This window comes from Symphalangus syndactylus, chromosome 18 (assembly GCF_028878055.3).
Source record: "Symphalangus syndactylus isolate Jambi chromosome 18, NHGRI_mSymSyn1-v2.1_pri, whole genome shotgun sequence".
Lineage (NCBI taxonomy): Eukaryota > Metazoa > Chordata > Mammalia > Primates > Hylobatidae > Symphalangus > Symphalangus syndactylus.
The window spans coordinates 18,846,664-18,862,984 of NC_072440.2; the positions used below are offsets into that span (position 1 = coordinate 18,846,664).

General features: G+C 42.6%; 1 protein-coding gene and 2 non-coding genes across 8 annotated transcripts in view; all 3 read right to left on the reverse strand.

Moving 5' to 3' along the window:
* Positions 1-478: 478 nt before the first annotated feature.
* Positions 479-16,321, reverse strand: part of XPNPEP3 (X-prolyl aminopeptidase 3) — a 75,821-nt gene continuing 59,978 nt past the window's right edge. For all 6 annotated transcript variants that reach the window (XM_055252775.2, XM_055252777.2, XM_055252778.2 and 3 more), the window contains 3 exons: positions 7,435-7,615; positions 5,487-5,607; positions 479-3,706 (listed from right to left, as the gene is read on the reverse strand). In XM_055252775.2, coding sequence (XP_055108750.2) covers positions 3,540-3,706; positions 5,487-5,607; positions 7,435-7,615 — 469 coding nt within the window. In that variant the 3' untranslated portion in view covers positions 479-3,539. The remainder of the gene's footprint in view (positions 3,707-5,486; positions 5,608-7,434; positions 7,616-16,321) is intronic.
* LOC129468788 (U6 spliceosomal RNA) lies at positions 12,431-12,534 on the reverse strand. The gene has a single exon (XR_008652847.1). It is a non-coding gene; the product is annotated as a U6 spliceosomal RNA (small nuclear RNA).
* Positions 15,943-16,046, reverse strand: LOC129468738 (small nucleolar RNA U13). The gene has a single exon (XR_008652815.1). It is a non-coding gene; the product is annotated as a small nucleolar RNA U13 (small nucleolar RNA).

Consider the following 16,321-nt stretch of genomic DNA (forward strand, 5'->3'; position numbering starts at 1 on the left):
ATACAAAGTATCTTTTTGTGCCTGCCAGAATGTGAGAAATGTTAAAAGTACTCCTTATAGACAGTCTCAGATTTTAAAGATGGTCCTAACAGGGAGAGAGAGATGGCTACACTTAGGATTCATTATATGGTTGACAAAGTTCAAATATTCATAATTTTGCAACTTGATCCTATTTCCCCACAAAATTCATCCTTCATAAAATGTGCATGGCTATAGTTTACAGTCTTGAGTACTATGGGGACTTTCTGGAGACTTTTCAGTCAGTTTTGTGTCAACCTTTTAATAGGCTGGATCAAATCCATCAGATTCTTCCTCTGTAAGATGGATAAAATCATTTCAAGTTTGCTATCATGATTTTGTGACAGCAGCTAATGAATACTTTTTAAATTATTTTGTAAAACCAGATGGTCTCACGTTTATACTAAATAGACTGTAAACTCTAGATTCTAAAGTAACACACACACACACCATACACCTCTATACTGTTTTATAGTTTTATTTTTTTTTAAATGACAGTTACAAATGCTTTTCCCTTGATGGGCAATGATGTAACTATTTTCAGTTATTAGTAATGCCTTAAAAAGTAACAGCATTTTGTCTAAATTGAACTTACATAATTGCACAAAAGTTATGGAAAGCATTAAGAAATGCTAGTAAAGATTGAAGTTTTCTCAGATTCTTGCGCAGCAACTCCAAGAAGGCTTGATTCCAGTGGGTCCTCTGATTCAAACAATAATGATGCTCAAACTCAGTGACACACAAGTAGAGAACAGCAGCACAACCAGGAGAACCCATGCGGTTTGTAACAGTGAAATTCTGCTCTACTGTTAAGGTTTAATGATGCATTCATTCATCTTTTCATTAGGAGCATAAAAAACACCTCAAGTTATATTTTCTCAGGCTTAAAACTTTTGAGCTATGGATTCTACTTCAGGAAACAAAAATTAAAAAAAAAAAAAAACACAATCACACCATAAAAACCTCTTCTAAGCAGGTTCCTTTATGCTGCTACTCTCTGTGGGGGCTGCCTAATTTTCTAATAGACACACAAACGAATTACATTCTCAGCTATCAGACACTAGTTGAGGGACAGCAGATAGGTTCTGTTTTATTGGCAGCAGTTATTGGAAACACTGTTACAAAGGACTCCGAGGTCACCGCTGGACTGGTGAACAGCTCACTGTGCTTTCTTCTCCATCTCTGACATGGGAACAGGAGGGGGAGAAGCAGCATTTGTGCTTCACATTTGTGATCTTTGTATTATTAACAAAGCTGAACAGGGTGTGGGTGTGGATATTTGGAGGTGGGAGGGTGAGTAGGGGCGATGGAGACTCCAGCTGTGCAGCCTTCATTCCGAGAGCTGCTTAGATAAGGTGCGCAAAGCCAGGCATTCCTAGGCTAGCACTGTCAGGATATAATTTGTATCACTTTTGTTTTCACATTATCTGTCTCTTGAGGAAGTCACTGCCTGTCTGCTTTTCACTCTGTACCCTGGGTTTCCCTGATAAGATAGGCAAACTTCCAGCATTGCAGAGATTGTTAATCCCCTAGCTTGTGCTTCCCTAATACAAATTGTTTTTTTAAGAAACCCTCAAAGTTGTGTTCTAACAATTGGCATGTTTTATACATCTTGAGCTCATATCCAGGTTTAAAGGAGGTGAACACACTGGTTCTTAAAGCTTCCCTCTATCACAGAAGCTCCTAAATAAGCTATCTGTGGTAATCTAGCCCTGTTCACCTTGCAAACTGAGTTGCTGTATAATTGTATCCAATGTTTGTGTTTAAAGAAATATGACTCTTAAACCGGGCGTGGTGGCTCATGCCTGTAATCTTAGCACTTTGGGAGGCTGAGGTGGGCGGATTGCCTAACCTCAGGAGTTTGAGACCAGCCTGGGCAACAGGGTGAAACCCTGTCTCTACTAAAATACAAAAAATTAAAATACAAAAAATTAGCTGGGCATGGCGGCATGCACCTGTAGTCCCAGTTACTCAGGAGGCTGAGGCAGGAGACTTGCCTGAACCCAGGTGGTGGAGGTTGTAGTGAGCCGAGATTACACCACTGCACTCCAGCCCAGGCGACAGAGCGAGACTCTGTTTCCAAAAAAAATAAAAAAGAAATACGACTCTTTACCACTGCACTCCCAATGCTAGTATCAAAGAAAGATAAGAATCATAGGATATTTACAGGTACTTGGTAGATTCCGTATTTTGTTTCTATTAGCACTAGAGGAAATCACAGAATGATAACAGGGGTACTTCTCTGAAAACTGGGTGCCACTACTGGGACTCTGACAGGGTATGTAAGTAGAGGATCTGCTTCTGCGCAGCACAACAACTACAAGGGTAACCTGTGAGGGTCAGGGCATTAAGAATCTATAGAGGGAGCAGGGATGTCTGGGAAAGAAATCATTTTTTTTCTTTTCTTTTTATTAATTTTTGAAGCCATCATTAAGAAATCATCTTTAAATTGAAGAGAAAAGATGGCAGGATGTCCGGATTTTTTTTTTTTTTTTGAGGCAGAGTCTTGCTCAGTCATCCAGGCTGGAGTGCAGTCGCATGAGCTCAGCTCACTGCAACCTCCACCTCCCAGGTTCAAGCAATTCTCATGCCTCAGCCTCCCAAGTAGCCAGAATTACAGGCATGTATCACCACACCCAGCTCATTTTTGTATTTTTAGTAGAGACAGTGTTTCACCACGTTGGCCAGGCTGGTTTTGACCTCTTGGTCTCAAGAGATCCACCTGTCTCGACCTCCCAAAGTGCTGGGATTACAGGCAGATCCACTGTGCCCAGCCCTGATGTCTGGATCTTTAGTATATACATACATAATTTTCTTTCTCTTCCATTTCCTTCTTTATCAAGAATCTAAACACTTTCCAGGTCCCAGGCAAATGGCAAGAAAAGCTCAAAAGTGTTTTGTTTGGTAGGTAGCTAGTGTTGCTGGAACCTGGACTGTGGCTGACTAATAAGACTGCAGGACACCAGTGTCCCTGAGGGCTCATATGGCTCCAGTAGATATGCAGGATCTAGAATAGGTAGGGAGGAGTTACATAAGGTATGTATTGGCCACCCACAATCACCGACAGATGAATTTTCGCATAGGCAGAGACCTTGGTAATTAGCTAAAAATACAGGCATCACAGAAACTTCTTATGATATTGGGTGGATCTCAGCAAAAGTATAGAAAGGGAAGGACTTGAAAAGAAGAAGTGAATTTTCTATATGTTTAAATGTGTTAACTGGAATGCATGGACATATGTAACCAAGACCTTTATGTTTAAAAATTAAACTTGCTCTGGTCATTAATTCTATAGAAAAAATTCATTTTTTCTATAGAATTCCAAAATTCATTTTTCCAGACTTCTAACTACTTAAAACAAAAAACCCCCCACACACGATTACATACATTCACACAGCTGCTATGCTCCCAAATGGAATGCATATATTAATGCACACACAGAGACACTCAGAAAGCACATGTGCAGGGCTGCCAGAAGACACCCATCTTGAACCTGAGGTGCATGTGGGCCCCAGTGAAGGTCAAGAAGCCCGGCTGCATATCTGTTCAATGTCATTCATCTCTTTGGGACAGTCTGCAGAAAGGATGAGAGGTGAGTCCTGAGTCACCACTACATCATCCTCAATTCGTACACCAAGACCCCGAAACTTCTCTGGGGCATCTTTGTCATCCTCTGGAATATAAATGCCTGTGAAGTAGAAAGAAGAACACGCTGTTCAGGAATGATAGTAACTGGGTGGTTTGGGGCAAGTAACTTCTGGATTAAAATTCCTTCCTCTGTAATACTGGATCTTTATGGTACCTACCTAGTAAAGCTGTAAGGATTAAATGAGATAATCATGTCAAAGTGCCTGGCATATAATGGTCAACACATGTTGGTATCATTACTAAAATTATTATTGTGGTTATCTTTATATTGGACTACAAGCTCAATACAACTACGGCAATGCTGATCATGATTCTGTCATATTCTAGTGGCTCAAGCAGGCCAATAAAGTTACTTAATTTAAAAGTACATCAATATATGTGGGGGGACAAGCAGATTATATAAGTGCATTCTTCCCCTGCCTAAGAGTCCCTTGGAAAAAGAGCACTTCGCAAAAATAAAGACAAAATATATTTAAACTGTATTAAAAGAAACATTTAGAGATTATTAGCCTTGACAACTGGAAGCTGCAGAGATAGTCATTATAAGATTTAAATATATCTGATGTGCATAATATAAAGTACAAGAGAAACTGAAAGACTTTAATGTACATTTGGAAAAATGTAGGAACCCCAGGTACCCTTTCTAATCATGAAGTTAGACACATACCAGGGCTTTTTATATTAAACAAGTTATAAACTTCCTCCACTATCCTCACAGATACTGCTCTGCGATTTAAAAAAAAGAAAGATCAGCAAAGGAAAATGTTGCACAGTCTAAGGAAGCGCCCATGTACCAACCAGATTGAACTAAATGATATATCTATGGCCACAGATAGCAATGTATGACTAGGTTCAAAGCGTGGCATAAAAGACATTTCACAGCCATAATTTATATATAGAGATTAAAATACTTGAAATCTAAAATTTAGATCAGTTTTCAAAACAAAACCAGCATCAGTATTTAACCATCAACTCTGACAACATCAATCTTCACACACCACTGTGGCCACTGCTTCTCTTCAGAATCCTGCCCAACACCCAGGACCATTCAAGTTAGGTAACGTATCCGATTGTTAGCTTTCTCTGAAGCTTATGAGGAAGGCGATGGATACTAAGGAGTGGGATGGTGCTGAGTAGTTCAATGCAGCTTGCAGAGGTGTTGAAACTGAGAGCATAGTGTGTCTGCCTGTCTCTCTGCACGCAAGCACTGGGCGCTTTGGAAGCTTGAGCAGCCCCCCACTACTAAATGGGAGACCAGTACAAACTGGCCCTGGGAAAGGCAGGATTAAAAAAGATTCATTTCTTAATATCTACTTATAGGAAGTATTCCCCATCTGTTGTTTATTGGAGGAGTCAAATTGAACAAATTGTGTGATGTTAATTAAGCATACGAAAGATAAATCTAAAATAAAATTATCTTCCACACTCGACTTTTTTTCCTGTCTCTTCTAACTTAATTACATTGGTTGAGGTAAAAACAAACAATGTGGCTGGGCGCGGTGGCTCACGTATAATCCTAGCACTTTGGGAGACCGAGATGGGTGGATCACCTGAGGTCAGGAGTTCGAGACCAGCCTGGCCAACATGGCGAAACCCCGTCTCTACTAAAAATATAAAAATTAGCCGGGCGTGGTGGCCGACGCCTGTAATCCCAGATACTCAGGAGGCTGAGGCAGGAGAATTGCTGAACCTGGGGGGCGGAGGTTGCAGTGACTGAAGGTCACACCACTTCACTCCAGCCTGGGTGAAAGAGCAAAACTCCATCTCAAAAACAAACAAACAATTTACCTCATACTACTATTGTTAACACCTCTCCTTACCTGGCTCAATTGTGATTACCATCCCAGGCTGCAGAGGGAGGGAACGGGGCATATCTGGAGTGTCATGGACATCCATTCCGAGGTAGTGGCCAACATGATGAGGGCAGTATTTTCGAGCAGCCTGGAAAATATAATTATCACAGTATCATTACAGCAATGACCTCTTACAGGAATGCTGGGCAAGTATAAATCAGTGAGATATGTGTTATTATCTCCCCCATGGTTCTGCCACTTCAGTTTAATCCCTCCTTGGGCTAATACTTAAAGGCACCTGAAAAACTGCGACCTCTTACATGCAATTCTGCCAATGGCATTCTCATAAATCCACATTTCCATTCTTGCTATTTAATACACTACATACATGCTGACTTGGGTAATCCCAACTAATGACTGTGGCAAATGAAAGTCTCTTTTCTTCAGTACCACAGGAAAGGTAAAAATAAAGAAAAAAAATCTCTTTTCTTGGGAAAGAGAGGATAACTATTACCACAGTTCTTTCCAATGTTCATTCACATATCCCCTCAGGAATCTACTCTGGAGACCCTAAATATCTCACAGCAACTTATGGAGAAGGCATACTTTGGGGCACCTACCAGCTTGGGTATTTCTTTTTTTTTTGAGATGGAGTCCTGCTCTGTTGCACAGGCTGGAGTGCAGTGGTGCGATCTTGGCTCACTGCAAACTCTGTCTCCCGGGTTCAAGCTATTCTCCCGCCTCAGCCTCCCAAGTAGCTGGGATTATAGTCATGTACCACCATGCCTGGCTAATTTTTGTATTTTTAGTAGAGACAGGGTTTTACCACGTTGGCCGGGTTGGTCTCGAACTCCTGACCTCATGTGATCCGCCTGCCTCAGCCTCCTAAAGTGCTGGGATTACAGGTGTGAGCCACTGTGCCCAGCCAGCTTGGATATTTCTGTCAGTTAGTTAAAGATTTGTTGGCCCGAGCAACAGCCAATTTATAGCTTCGTTTTTATTGATAACAGAAGTCCTAGAAGGCTTAACTTGTAGGTAGGAGATGCCCAATGGTCTGTCTAACTTAGGCATCTAGCATCTTAATTTTAAAGCTGAGGTTTTACATTTTTACTGAACACCATCACATTTTGGATGCGGAAAAAAAATTCACTAATGACATGGTCTTTGGGAATACTGCTGAAGTCTCAAAAATGTCACTTAAATAACAAATACCTTCTACTTTGACCTACAGAATAACCCGTAAAAGGATTAAAAGTTAATCTCTCTCTCTCTTTTTTTTTTTTTTAGACACAGGGCCTTGTTCTGTGGCCCAGGTTGGAGTGCAGTGGTGCGATCATAGCTCACTGCAGCCTTGAACTCCTGCGGTCAAGTGATCCTCCCACCTCAACCTCCCAAGTAGCTGAGACTAGAGGTGTGTGCCACCACACCTAGCTAACTTTTAAATTTTTTGTAGAGATAGGGTCTTGCTGTGTTTCCCAGGCTTCTCCTCATTTCTTGTTTCCTTTTTCACCCTATCGGCACCAGACTTCATTTTACGTTTTCTGAATACGGAGCTAGTTATGCAGCATGTAATGAATCAGAACGTGCTGCCATCTTCTGGAAGAAATAAGTACTGACTTCCTTTGTTTTAATCCATGTTAAAGCTAAATCTCTTTTACAGATCACAAAGATGATTTCTAAATCTTTTCTTTTTACTTAAAAAACCCCGTGTGTGTGTATGTATATATATCTACGTATGTGTGTGTATATATATATGTGTGTCTGTATATATATCTACATGTATATAGATGGGTCTTGCTATGTTGCCCAGGCTGTCTTCAAGCTATCCTCCTGCCTCAGCCTCCTAAACTACTGGGATTACAGGCATGAATCACTGCATCTGTCCCATTTCTAAATCTAATTAGCTTTATATAGGGTAAAAACCTAGCAGCATGGTAGGTGTTCTTGAGAACTGGGGTCAAGAGAAGTGAAGTACCTTGAAGGCATTATTTTCCTTAATGTTCTTCATGATCCCCAAGTCTTTAAGCTTCTGTCCTATCAGGGTCAGCATCATACTGTAGATGTTCTCCAAGCTTGTCCCAGGGAAGCAGAGGGCCAAACAATCTCTCTGGATCTCTAGAACGGCTTCATAGAGTTCTGCCTGAGGTGCAGTGAACCTGGGGATGGGAAAACCAAAGAACCTGAACTTAGATAATCTGATATTCTAAGAAGTTTGCTACTAAGTTTGATTAGAAAAACCCCAAGATGCTGCTGCTGCTGGGGCACTGTTGATGTTTAATAAGTACCAATCTATCAGTATGGCCAGGAGCTCAATCATGTCCTAGGTGCTCAGTAGGAAGGGCAACAATCCTTCAAGCTGGAGCAGCAACACAGTCTCTTTTTCAAATGGTCAGGAGAGACATGAAGTAGGGCCAAAAGAAGCACTGAGCCATTGAGTGCAGTCAGTGGGCAGACGAGGCTCAGCCATGATCCTGTTTAATCCCTTACAGCATAGACTACCATTAAAAAAAAAAAGGCAAGAAAGCCTAGGGACCCACTACTGACAGGTGAAGCAGATACCATGGGATAAACTAGTCAATCTGAGCTACTAGTAATGTACTAGCACTTAAGTGTCTTTAGAAAAACAGTTTCTTTAGCAATTACGAGATAAAAAAGTGACCTGGGATGATACATATGTATCTCACATACTGTTGACAGAACTGTAAATTAATACAACCAATTACATCAAAGGCCTTAAAGATGTTCATATAACTAGAGCTTATAATTCTACTCTAATATAGCCAAAGAAAATATTTTAAATTCAAAAAAGCTGAATGTATTAAAGTGTTCACTGTAATTTTATAATTGTAAATTATTAGACAAACTCTAAATGTCCCCTAATAGAAGAATGGTTAACTATAACAGCATAAGGAACCCATAGCATAATGTACCCATACCCCAGCCCACCACAGTATTACTAAGTGATTATTATTATTATTATTATTTTTGAGATGGAGTCTCGCTCTGTCGCCCAGGCTGGAGTGCAGTGGTGCAATCTCGGCTCACTGCAAGCTCCGCCTCCCGGGTTCCCGCCATTCTCCTGCCTCAGCCTCTCTGAGTAGCTGGGACTACAGGTGCCCGCCACCACGCCCGGCTAATTTTTTTTTGTATTTTTAGTAGAGGCGGGGTTTCACCGTGGTCTCGATCTCCTGACCTCGTGATCCGCTCGCCTCGGCCTCCCAAAGTGCTGGGATTACAAGCGTGAGCCACCGCGCCCGGCCAATAATTATTTTTGTAATAGTTTTTTTTTTTTTTTTTTTTTAGAGACGAGGTCTCACTATGTTGCCCAGATTGGTCTGGAACTCCTCAGCTCAAACGATCCTCGTGCCTTGGCCTCCCAAAGTGTCTTTATATACACTAAAATGCATACAATTGAACGGTACAATTTTGACAAATGCATGTACCAAACCTATTGAAGCTGGGGACAATGAACTCATAAATTCTGCTGAGTCTTCATTGCCAGCAGAAGTGGCCCTTCCACCCCATCTGAGAAGGTTGACCCTGTTTTGCCTGAAAACCTGTAGGTATGTCCCTTGAGGCAGTTGCCTTGGTTCTAGTAGAACTGTAACTACACTCAAGTCCCAGCAGGCTCCAAGTTGGGTAGAAAGTGTGACCCATGAGGAGATCTACTACACTCCAAAAAGAACTGCATGAGGGGCTGGGCGCGGTGGCACAAGCCTGTAATCCCAACACTTTGGGAGGCCGAGGCGGGTGGATCACCTGAGGTCGGGAGTTCGAGACCAGCCTGACCAACATGAAGAAACCCCATCTCTACTAAAAATACAAAATTAGCTGGGCATGGTGGTGCATATCTGTAATTCCAGCTACTCGGGAGGCTGAGGCGGGAGAATTGCTTGAACCTGGGAGGCAGAGGTTGCGGTGAGCCGAGATCGCGCCATTGCACTCCAGCCTGGGCAACAAGAGTGAAACTCCGTCTCAAAAAAACAAAACAAAAAAAAAACTGCATGAGGTTTCCAATTTCCAAAAGACAAAAATCTGGAATATGGGTGGGAATGAATATTTATGGTGTGGGATAATGGTAGAAGGAACATAGTTGCATCAGGCAACTTTACTGATATGGGTCCACTAATCAGACATTCTGGATTCAATGTTGCAGCTGAAGGGGTCAGAAAAGTTCTAAGTTTGGTTGCCTAGCTGGCTGAAACACAAACCAAAAGGTAACCCACAATACATAAACACAAATGCCACAACTGCTTTGGCATACTGGAGAAGGAATTCTGCCTCAAGACTATAATATAAACCCTGCCTGAGTTTGGACTGAAGTCTGCCCTATAGATTTTGGACTCAGGCCTTGTACAGACCATTTCCATCTCCCCTGAAAGCTTCCTCATGTTCATTTCTTTTTTTCTTTTTTTGAGATGGAGTTTTGCTCTTTCGCACAGGCTGCAGTGAAGTGGTGCGATCTCGGCTCTCTGCAACCTCTGCCCCCACTGGGTTCAAGCGATTCTCCTGCCTCGGCCTCCCAAGTAGCTGGGACTATAGGCGCCCACCACCACACCTGGCTAATTTTTGTATTTTGAGTAGAGATGGGTTTTTGCCATGTTGGTCAGGCTGGTCTTGAACTCCTGACCTCAGGTGATCCACCCACCTTGGCCTCCCAAAGTCCTAGGATTACAGGCATAAGTCACCACGCCTGGCCCTCATGTCCATTTCTAATCAATATCCCTACTTTCCGAGGCAAATGCTGTTGTGATCATTTTGACCTTAGTTTGCCTAATCTAGAACATCATATAAATGGAATCATATAATATATACTCTTTTGTGTCTGGCTTCCTTCACTGAACATAATCTATGCTCAGTGAGGGTAGAAGGGTGTCTATGCAGTACATCCATGGTGGTGCTTCAATCAGTAACAAAAAACATTCAATCAGTAATTAAAATGTTCTTTTTTATTACTGAGTGGTATTCCATTGTATGAACAGACCACAATTTGCATATTCATTCTCCTGTTGATGGACATTTTGGTTGTTATGCTATTGTGAATAAATGCTGTTATGAATGTCCTTGTGCAACTCTTTTTGTTGAGAAATGTTTTCATTTCTCTTAAATACCTAGAGTTTGGCTGGGCATAGTGGCTCATGCCTGTAATTCCAGTGTTTTGGCAGGCCAAGGCAAGAGGATCGTTTGAGCCCAGGAGTTGCAGACCAGCCTGGGCAACATAGCAAAACCCTGTCTCTACAAAAAAACAAAATTTTAGCCAGGCATGGTGGCATGTGCCTATAATCCCAGCTACTTGGGAGGTTGAGATGTGAGGATCGCTGCCTGCCTCAGCCAACCAAGTAGCTAAGATTACAGGCACCTGCCACCACACCCAGCTAATTTTTGTTATTTTAGTATGGACGGGGTTTCACCATGTTGGTTAGACTGGTCTCGAACTCATGACCTCAAGTGATCCACTCGCCTTGGCCTCCCAAAGTGCTGGGATTACAGGTGTGAACCACTGCACCTGGCCTTTTTACAATGCATTTCTATTCTTCTAGCTGGATAATTTCTATTTATCTTCAAGTGTGCAAACTTCTGCTGTCTCCAACCTACAGTTAAGTCTACCTAGTGAATCTCCTGTTTCAGTTAACGTACTTTTCAGCTTTAAAATTGTCATTTAAAAATTTAAAAATTTTTAAATTATAAAACAAAACACAGATATAGAAAGCCAAACAAATCAATCAAATATAAACCTTAAGAAATTATTCAGTGGCTGTATTAAAAATACAAAAATTAGCCAGGCTGGGTGGCACCTCCCTGTAGTCCCAGCTACTTGGGAGGCTGCGGCAGAAGAATTGCTTGAACCTGGGAGCCGGAGGTTGCAGTGAGCCAAGATTGCGCCACTGCACTACAGCCTGGGCAACAGAGCAAGACTTCGTCTCAAAAAAAAAAAAAAAAAAAAAAAGAAAAAAAAAAGGAAATTATTATAAGGTGAATACCAGTCAGATAAAACAACAACAACAAAACCACCAAAACCTGGTAGACTATCCCAGAATACCCTTCTATAGGTCCCAGAATAATGACAATCCTACCAACAAGTAACCCTCATCCTAACTTTTTTTTTTTGAGATGGGAGTCTCACTCTGTTGCCCAGGCTGGAGTACAGTGGTGCAATCTCGGCTCATTGCGACCTCCACCTCCTGGGTTCAAGTGATTCTCCTGCCTCAGCCATCTGAGTAGCTGAGACTGCAGGCACCCACCACCACACCCAGCTGATTTTTGTGTGTGTGTGTGTGTGTGTGTGTGTGTGTGTGTTTTTAGTAGAGACGGGGTTTCACCATGTTGGCTAGGCTGGTCTCAAACTCCTGACCTCAGGTGATCCACCTGCCTTGGCCTCCCAAAGTGCTGGGATTACAGGCGTGAGCCACCATGCCTGGCCTAACTTTTTTATTTTGGAGACAGGGGCTTGCTCTGTTACCTAGGCTACAGCACAGTGATGTGATCATAGTTCACTGTAACCAAAAATTTCAGGGGTCAAGTGATTTTGCCACCTCAGCCTCCTAAGTAGCTGGGATTACAGGTGTGTGCCACCATAGTTGGCCAATTTTTTGTATTTTTGTAAATATAGAGATCTTGTTGTGTTGCCCAGACTGGTTTTGAACTCCTGGCCTTAACTGATCCTCCTGCCTCAGCCTCCCAAAACACTGGGATTATCGGTGTGAGCCACCATGCTAGCCATATCAGTTTGTAGTCAGTTAATTGTGATTTTTTTTATTTGTGTGTACTGTTATTTACACATGAATTTTTTTTTCTTTTCTTTTTTTTAGACAGGGTCTCACTCTGTTGCCTAGGCTGGAGTGCAGTAGTGCAGTCACAGCTCACTGCAGCCTCGACTTCCCGGGCTCAGGTGATCCTCCCTGTTTAGTCTCTCTAGTAGCTGGGACTACAGGCCTATGCCACCATATCCAGCTATTTTTTTTCTTTCATGATTATATATGGAACGCTTCACAAATTTGCATGTCATCCTTGCACAGGGGCCATGCTAATCTCTGTATTGTTCCAATTTTAGTACACGTGCTGCTGAAGGAAGCACTTTTTTTTTTTTTTTTTTTTGAGACGGAGTCTCGCTCTGTCACCCAGGCTGGAGTGCAGTGGAGCGATCTCGACTCACTGCAAGCTCCGCCTCCCGGGTTCATGCCATTCTCCTGCCTCAGCCTCTCCGAGTAGCTGGGACTACAGGCGCCCGCCACCACGCCCGGCTAATTTTTTGTATTTTTAGTAGAGACGGGGTTTCACCGTGGTCTCGATCTCCTGACCTTGTGATCTGCCCGCCTCAGCCTCCCAAAGTGCTGGGATTACAAGCATGAGCCACCGCGCCCGGCCCAGGAAGCACTTTTAATATTTTTTTGTACAGATGGGGTTTTGCCATGTTGCCCAGGCTGGTCTGGAACTCCCGGGCTCAAGTCATCTGCTCGCCTTGGCCTCCCAAAGTGCTGGGATTATAGGATGAACCACAATGCCTGACCGAATTTATCATTTTTATTGATATATAATTCACTTATCATAAAATTCCTTCACTTAAAAAAGTGTACAATTCAGTGGTTTTAAGTATATTCACAATGTTGTACAATCATAACTACTACTAATTCCAGGAAATTTTCATTACCATCTCCTCCCAAATCTTGTATCTGTTAGCAGTCACTCCCTATTCCTTGTGTTTTTTTAAAATTTTAATTAAAATTTTTCCTTTTTTTACAGATGGGGTCTTGCTCTGTTGCCCAGGATGGAGTGTACTGGCTATTCACAAGCTTGTTCCCATTACTGATCAGTACAAGAGTTGTGACCTGCTCTGTTTCTGACCTGGGCCAGTTCAGCCCTCCTTAGGTAACATGCAGAAACCTCTAACTTGTTGCAGACACCTGATCAACATAGTGGACTGCAGCTTAGAACTCTTGGACTCAAGTGATCCTCCTGCCTCAGCCTCCTGAGCAGCTGAGACTATAGGTGCATGCCACTATGCTTGGTCATTGTGGGTTTTTTTTCTTTTTCTTTTTTTTTTGCGACAGGGTCTGGCTCTGTCACCCAGGCTGGACTGCAATGGTGCAATCTTGGCTCACTGCAACCTCTGTCTCCTGGGCTCAAGCAATCCTCCCACCTCAGCTTCTTGAGTAGCTGGGACTACAGGCACGTGCCACCATGGCTGGCTAATTTTTTTGTATTTTTTGTAAAGACCGGGTTTCACTATGTTGCCCATGTTGGTCTTGAACTCCTGAGCTCAAGTGATCCTCCTGTTTTGCCTCCCAAAGTGCTGGGATTACATGAGGCACCTCGCCTGGCTGTTCTTTGTGTTTTAAAAAATATTTTTATCACCCAAATATTCACCCCAAGATAATTTTCTTTGTGCTCATTTGTAATATATTTGATATGCTCATTTGTAATATATTTGATATAACTAAAATCTTTTAGTTAAAAGGTTCCTCCTCCACCTCTTTTCATTTCCTTGTAATTTATTTGTTAAAGAATCTGGGCTGCTTGACCTGCAGAGTTTATCAGTCTAGATTTTGCTAATTGTGCAGTTACAGACTGAATGTTTGTGAATTAGGAGGTAATTATTTTGAGGTAACAAGTATTACCTAGTGTTTGGTTTTGTTAGCTAGTTGCTCTATGTTTATTTGACAATTTGGAAAGTTTGAAAAACTATCCTGCTGCTGCCATCTTCCCAGAATCTCTGGTTCTTTTTTGTTTCTATTTCTCATTGAGATTCTCCATCTGTTTGCTCATTATGTCTACATCTTCCTTTAACATATCTATAACAGCTACTTTAGAGTCCTTCTGCTAATTGGAACATTAGGATCATTTCTTTCTTTTTTTTTCCTTTTTTTGAGATGGAGTCTTGCTCTGTGGCCCAAGCTGGAGTGCAGTGGTACAATCTCGGCTCACTGCAACCTCCCCCTTCCCGGTTCAAGCAATCTTCCTGCCTCAGCCTCTGGAGTAGCTGGGATTACAGGTGCCTGCCACCATGCCCAGATAATTTTTGTATTTTTAGTAGAGACAGAGTTCATATTTTGGCCAGGCTGGTCTTGAACTCCTGACTTCAAGTGATCTGCCCACCTCGGCCCCCCAAAGTGCTAGAATTACAGGTATGAGCCACTGCACCTGGCCAGGATTATTTCATGATCAGATTTTCTTGATTACAGGTCACAATGACCAGTTTCTTCTCATGTCTAGAAATTTTGTTAACTTGGATAGATTCAAACTACAAACTCTGTTCTCACTGGGAAGCAACTAAAATCTCTGCTCAGTTTATTCTGCTTCTAGCTGCTGGTATTTTGCTGAGCCTCGTGAGGCCTCCTCAGAACACATAGTTTAGTGATCAGCCAAGGATTTTTAAATATTCTGTATGCAGATTTTGGGGCTCACAGTTTCTGCAAGCCCTTCTCATCAAGGACTTTCCTTCATCTTTCTGGCTATTCTGCCAGCACCTAAATCTATCATTTGATGTCTTAAATCAATAAGGCTGTGGCTTTCTGCTGCCCAAGCTATGTGCATTGGGCAATGTCCTCAGGCAAAAAGCCCTAATCACCAAATTTATCCATTATAGTTTTTCTTTTTTTTTTTTTTTTGAGTCTCACTCTGTCACCCAGGCTGGAGTGCAGAGTCCAATCTTGGCTCACTGCAACCTCCATCCCCTAGGTTCAAGCAATTCTCCTGCCTCAGCCTCCCAAGTAGCATTCCTGGGCTAATTTTTGTATTTTTAGTAGAGACGGGGTTTCACCATTTTGGTCAGGCTGGTCCCGAACTCCTGACCTCAGGTGATCTGCCTGCCTCGGCCTCCCAAAGCGCTGGGATTACAGGTATGAGCCACTAGGCCCGGCTCATTATAGTTTTTCAAGAATGGACTTGCCGGGCTCGGTGGCTCAAGCCTGTAATCCCAGCACTTTGGGAGGCCGAGGCGGGCGGATCACGTGGTCAGGAGATCGAGACCATCCTGGCTAACACGGTGAAACCCCGTCTCTACTAAAAATACAGAAAAATTAGCCAGGCGTGGTGGCGGGCGCCTGTAGTCCCAGATACTTGGGAGGCTGAGGCAGGAGAATGGCGTGAACCCAGGAGGCGGAGCTTGCAGTGAGCCGAGATCGCGCCACTGCACTCCAGCCTGGGCGACAGAGCGAGACTCCGTCTCAAAAAAAAAAAAAAAAAAAGAATGGACTTGTACTTGGCTAGCATGGTGAAATCCCATCTCTACGAAAAATACAAAAAATTAGCTGGGCGTGGTGGCAGGCGCCTGTAGTCCCAGCTACTCGGGAGGCTGAAGCAGGAGAATGGTGTGAACCTGGGAGGTGGAGCTAGCAGTGAGCCAAGATCACGCCACTGCACTCCAGCCTGGGTGCCAGAGCAAGACTCCGTCTCAAAAAAAAAAAAAAAAAAAAAGAGAATGTACTTGTACAGTTTCTGCCTATTTTTGAAAGCTCTCTGGTGCCTTTTATTTTTATTTTTCTCATGTCAGATGGGTAATGTGCTGACTTTGTAAGAAAGTTTGAGGGTAGCACATCTCATACCTGCACATGAACACCCAATCATCACACTCATGAGCTACAAAGGGATCTCTGGTGCCTTTAAATAGTTATTTTTAATATTTTGTCCAGATTTTGTAATTATTATCTATGGAGGATTAATCCAATCAAGCTTTCTACCATAACCGGAATACTACATCTGCATTTTAAAAAATCAACTTTGTTTTTTTAAAAATGTCTGTGAGTCAGGCATGGTGGCAATGTGCCTATAGTCCCAGCTACTTAGGAGATCTGAGAAGAGAGGATCACTTCAGGACAGGAGTTCGAGGCTGCAGTGAGCTATGATTTGGCCTGTGAATAGCAACT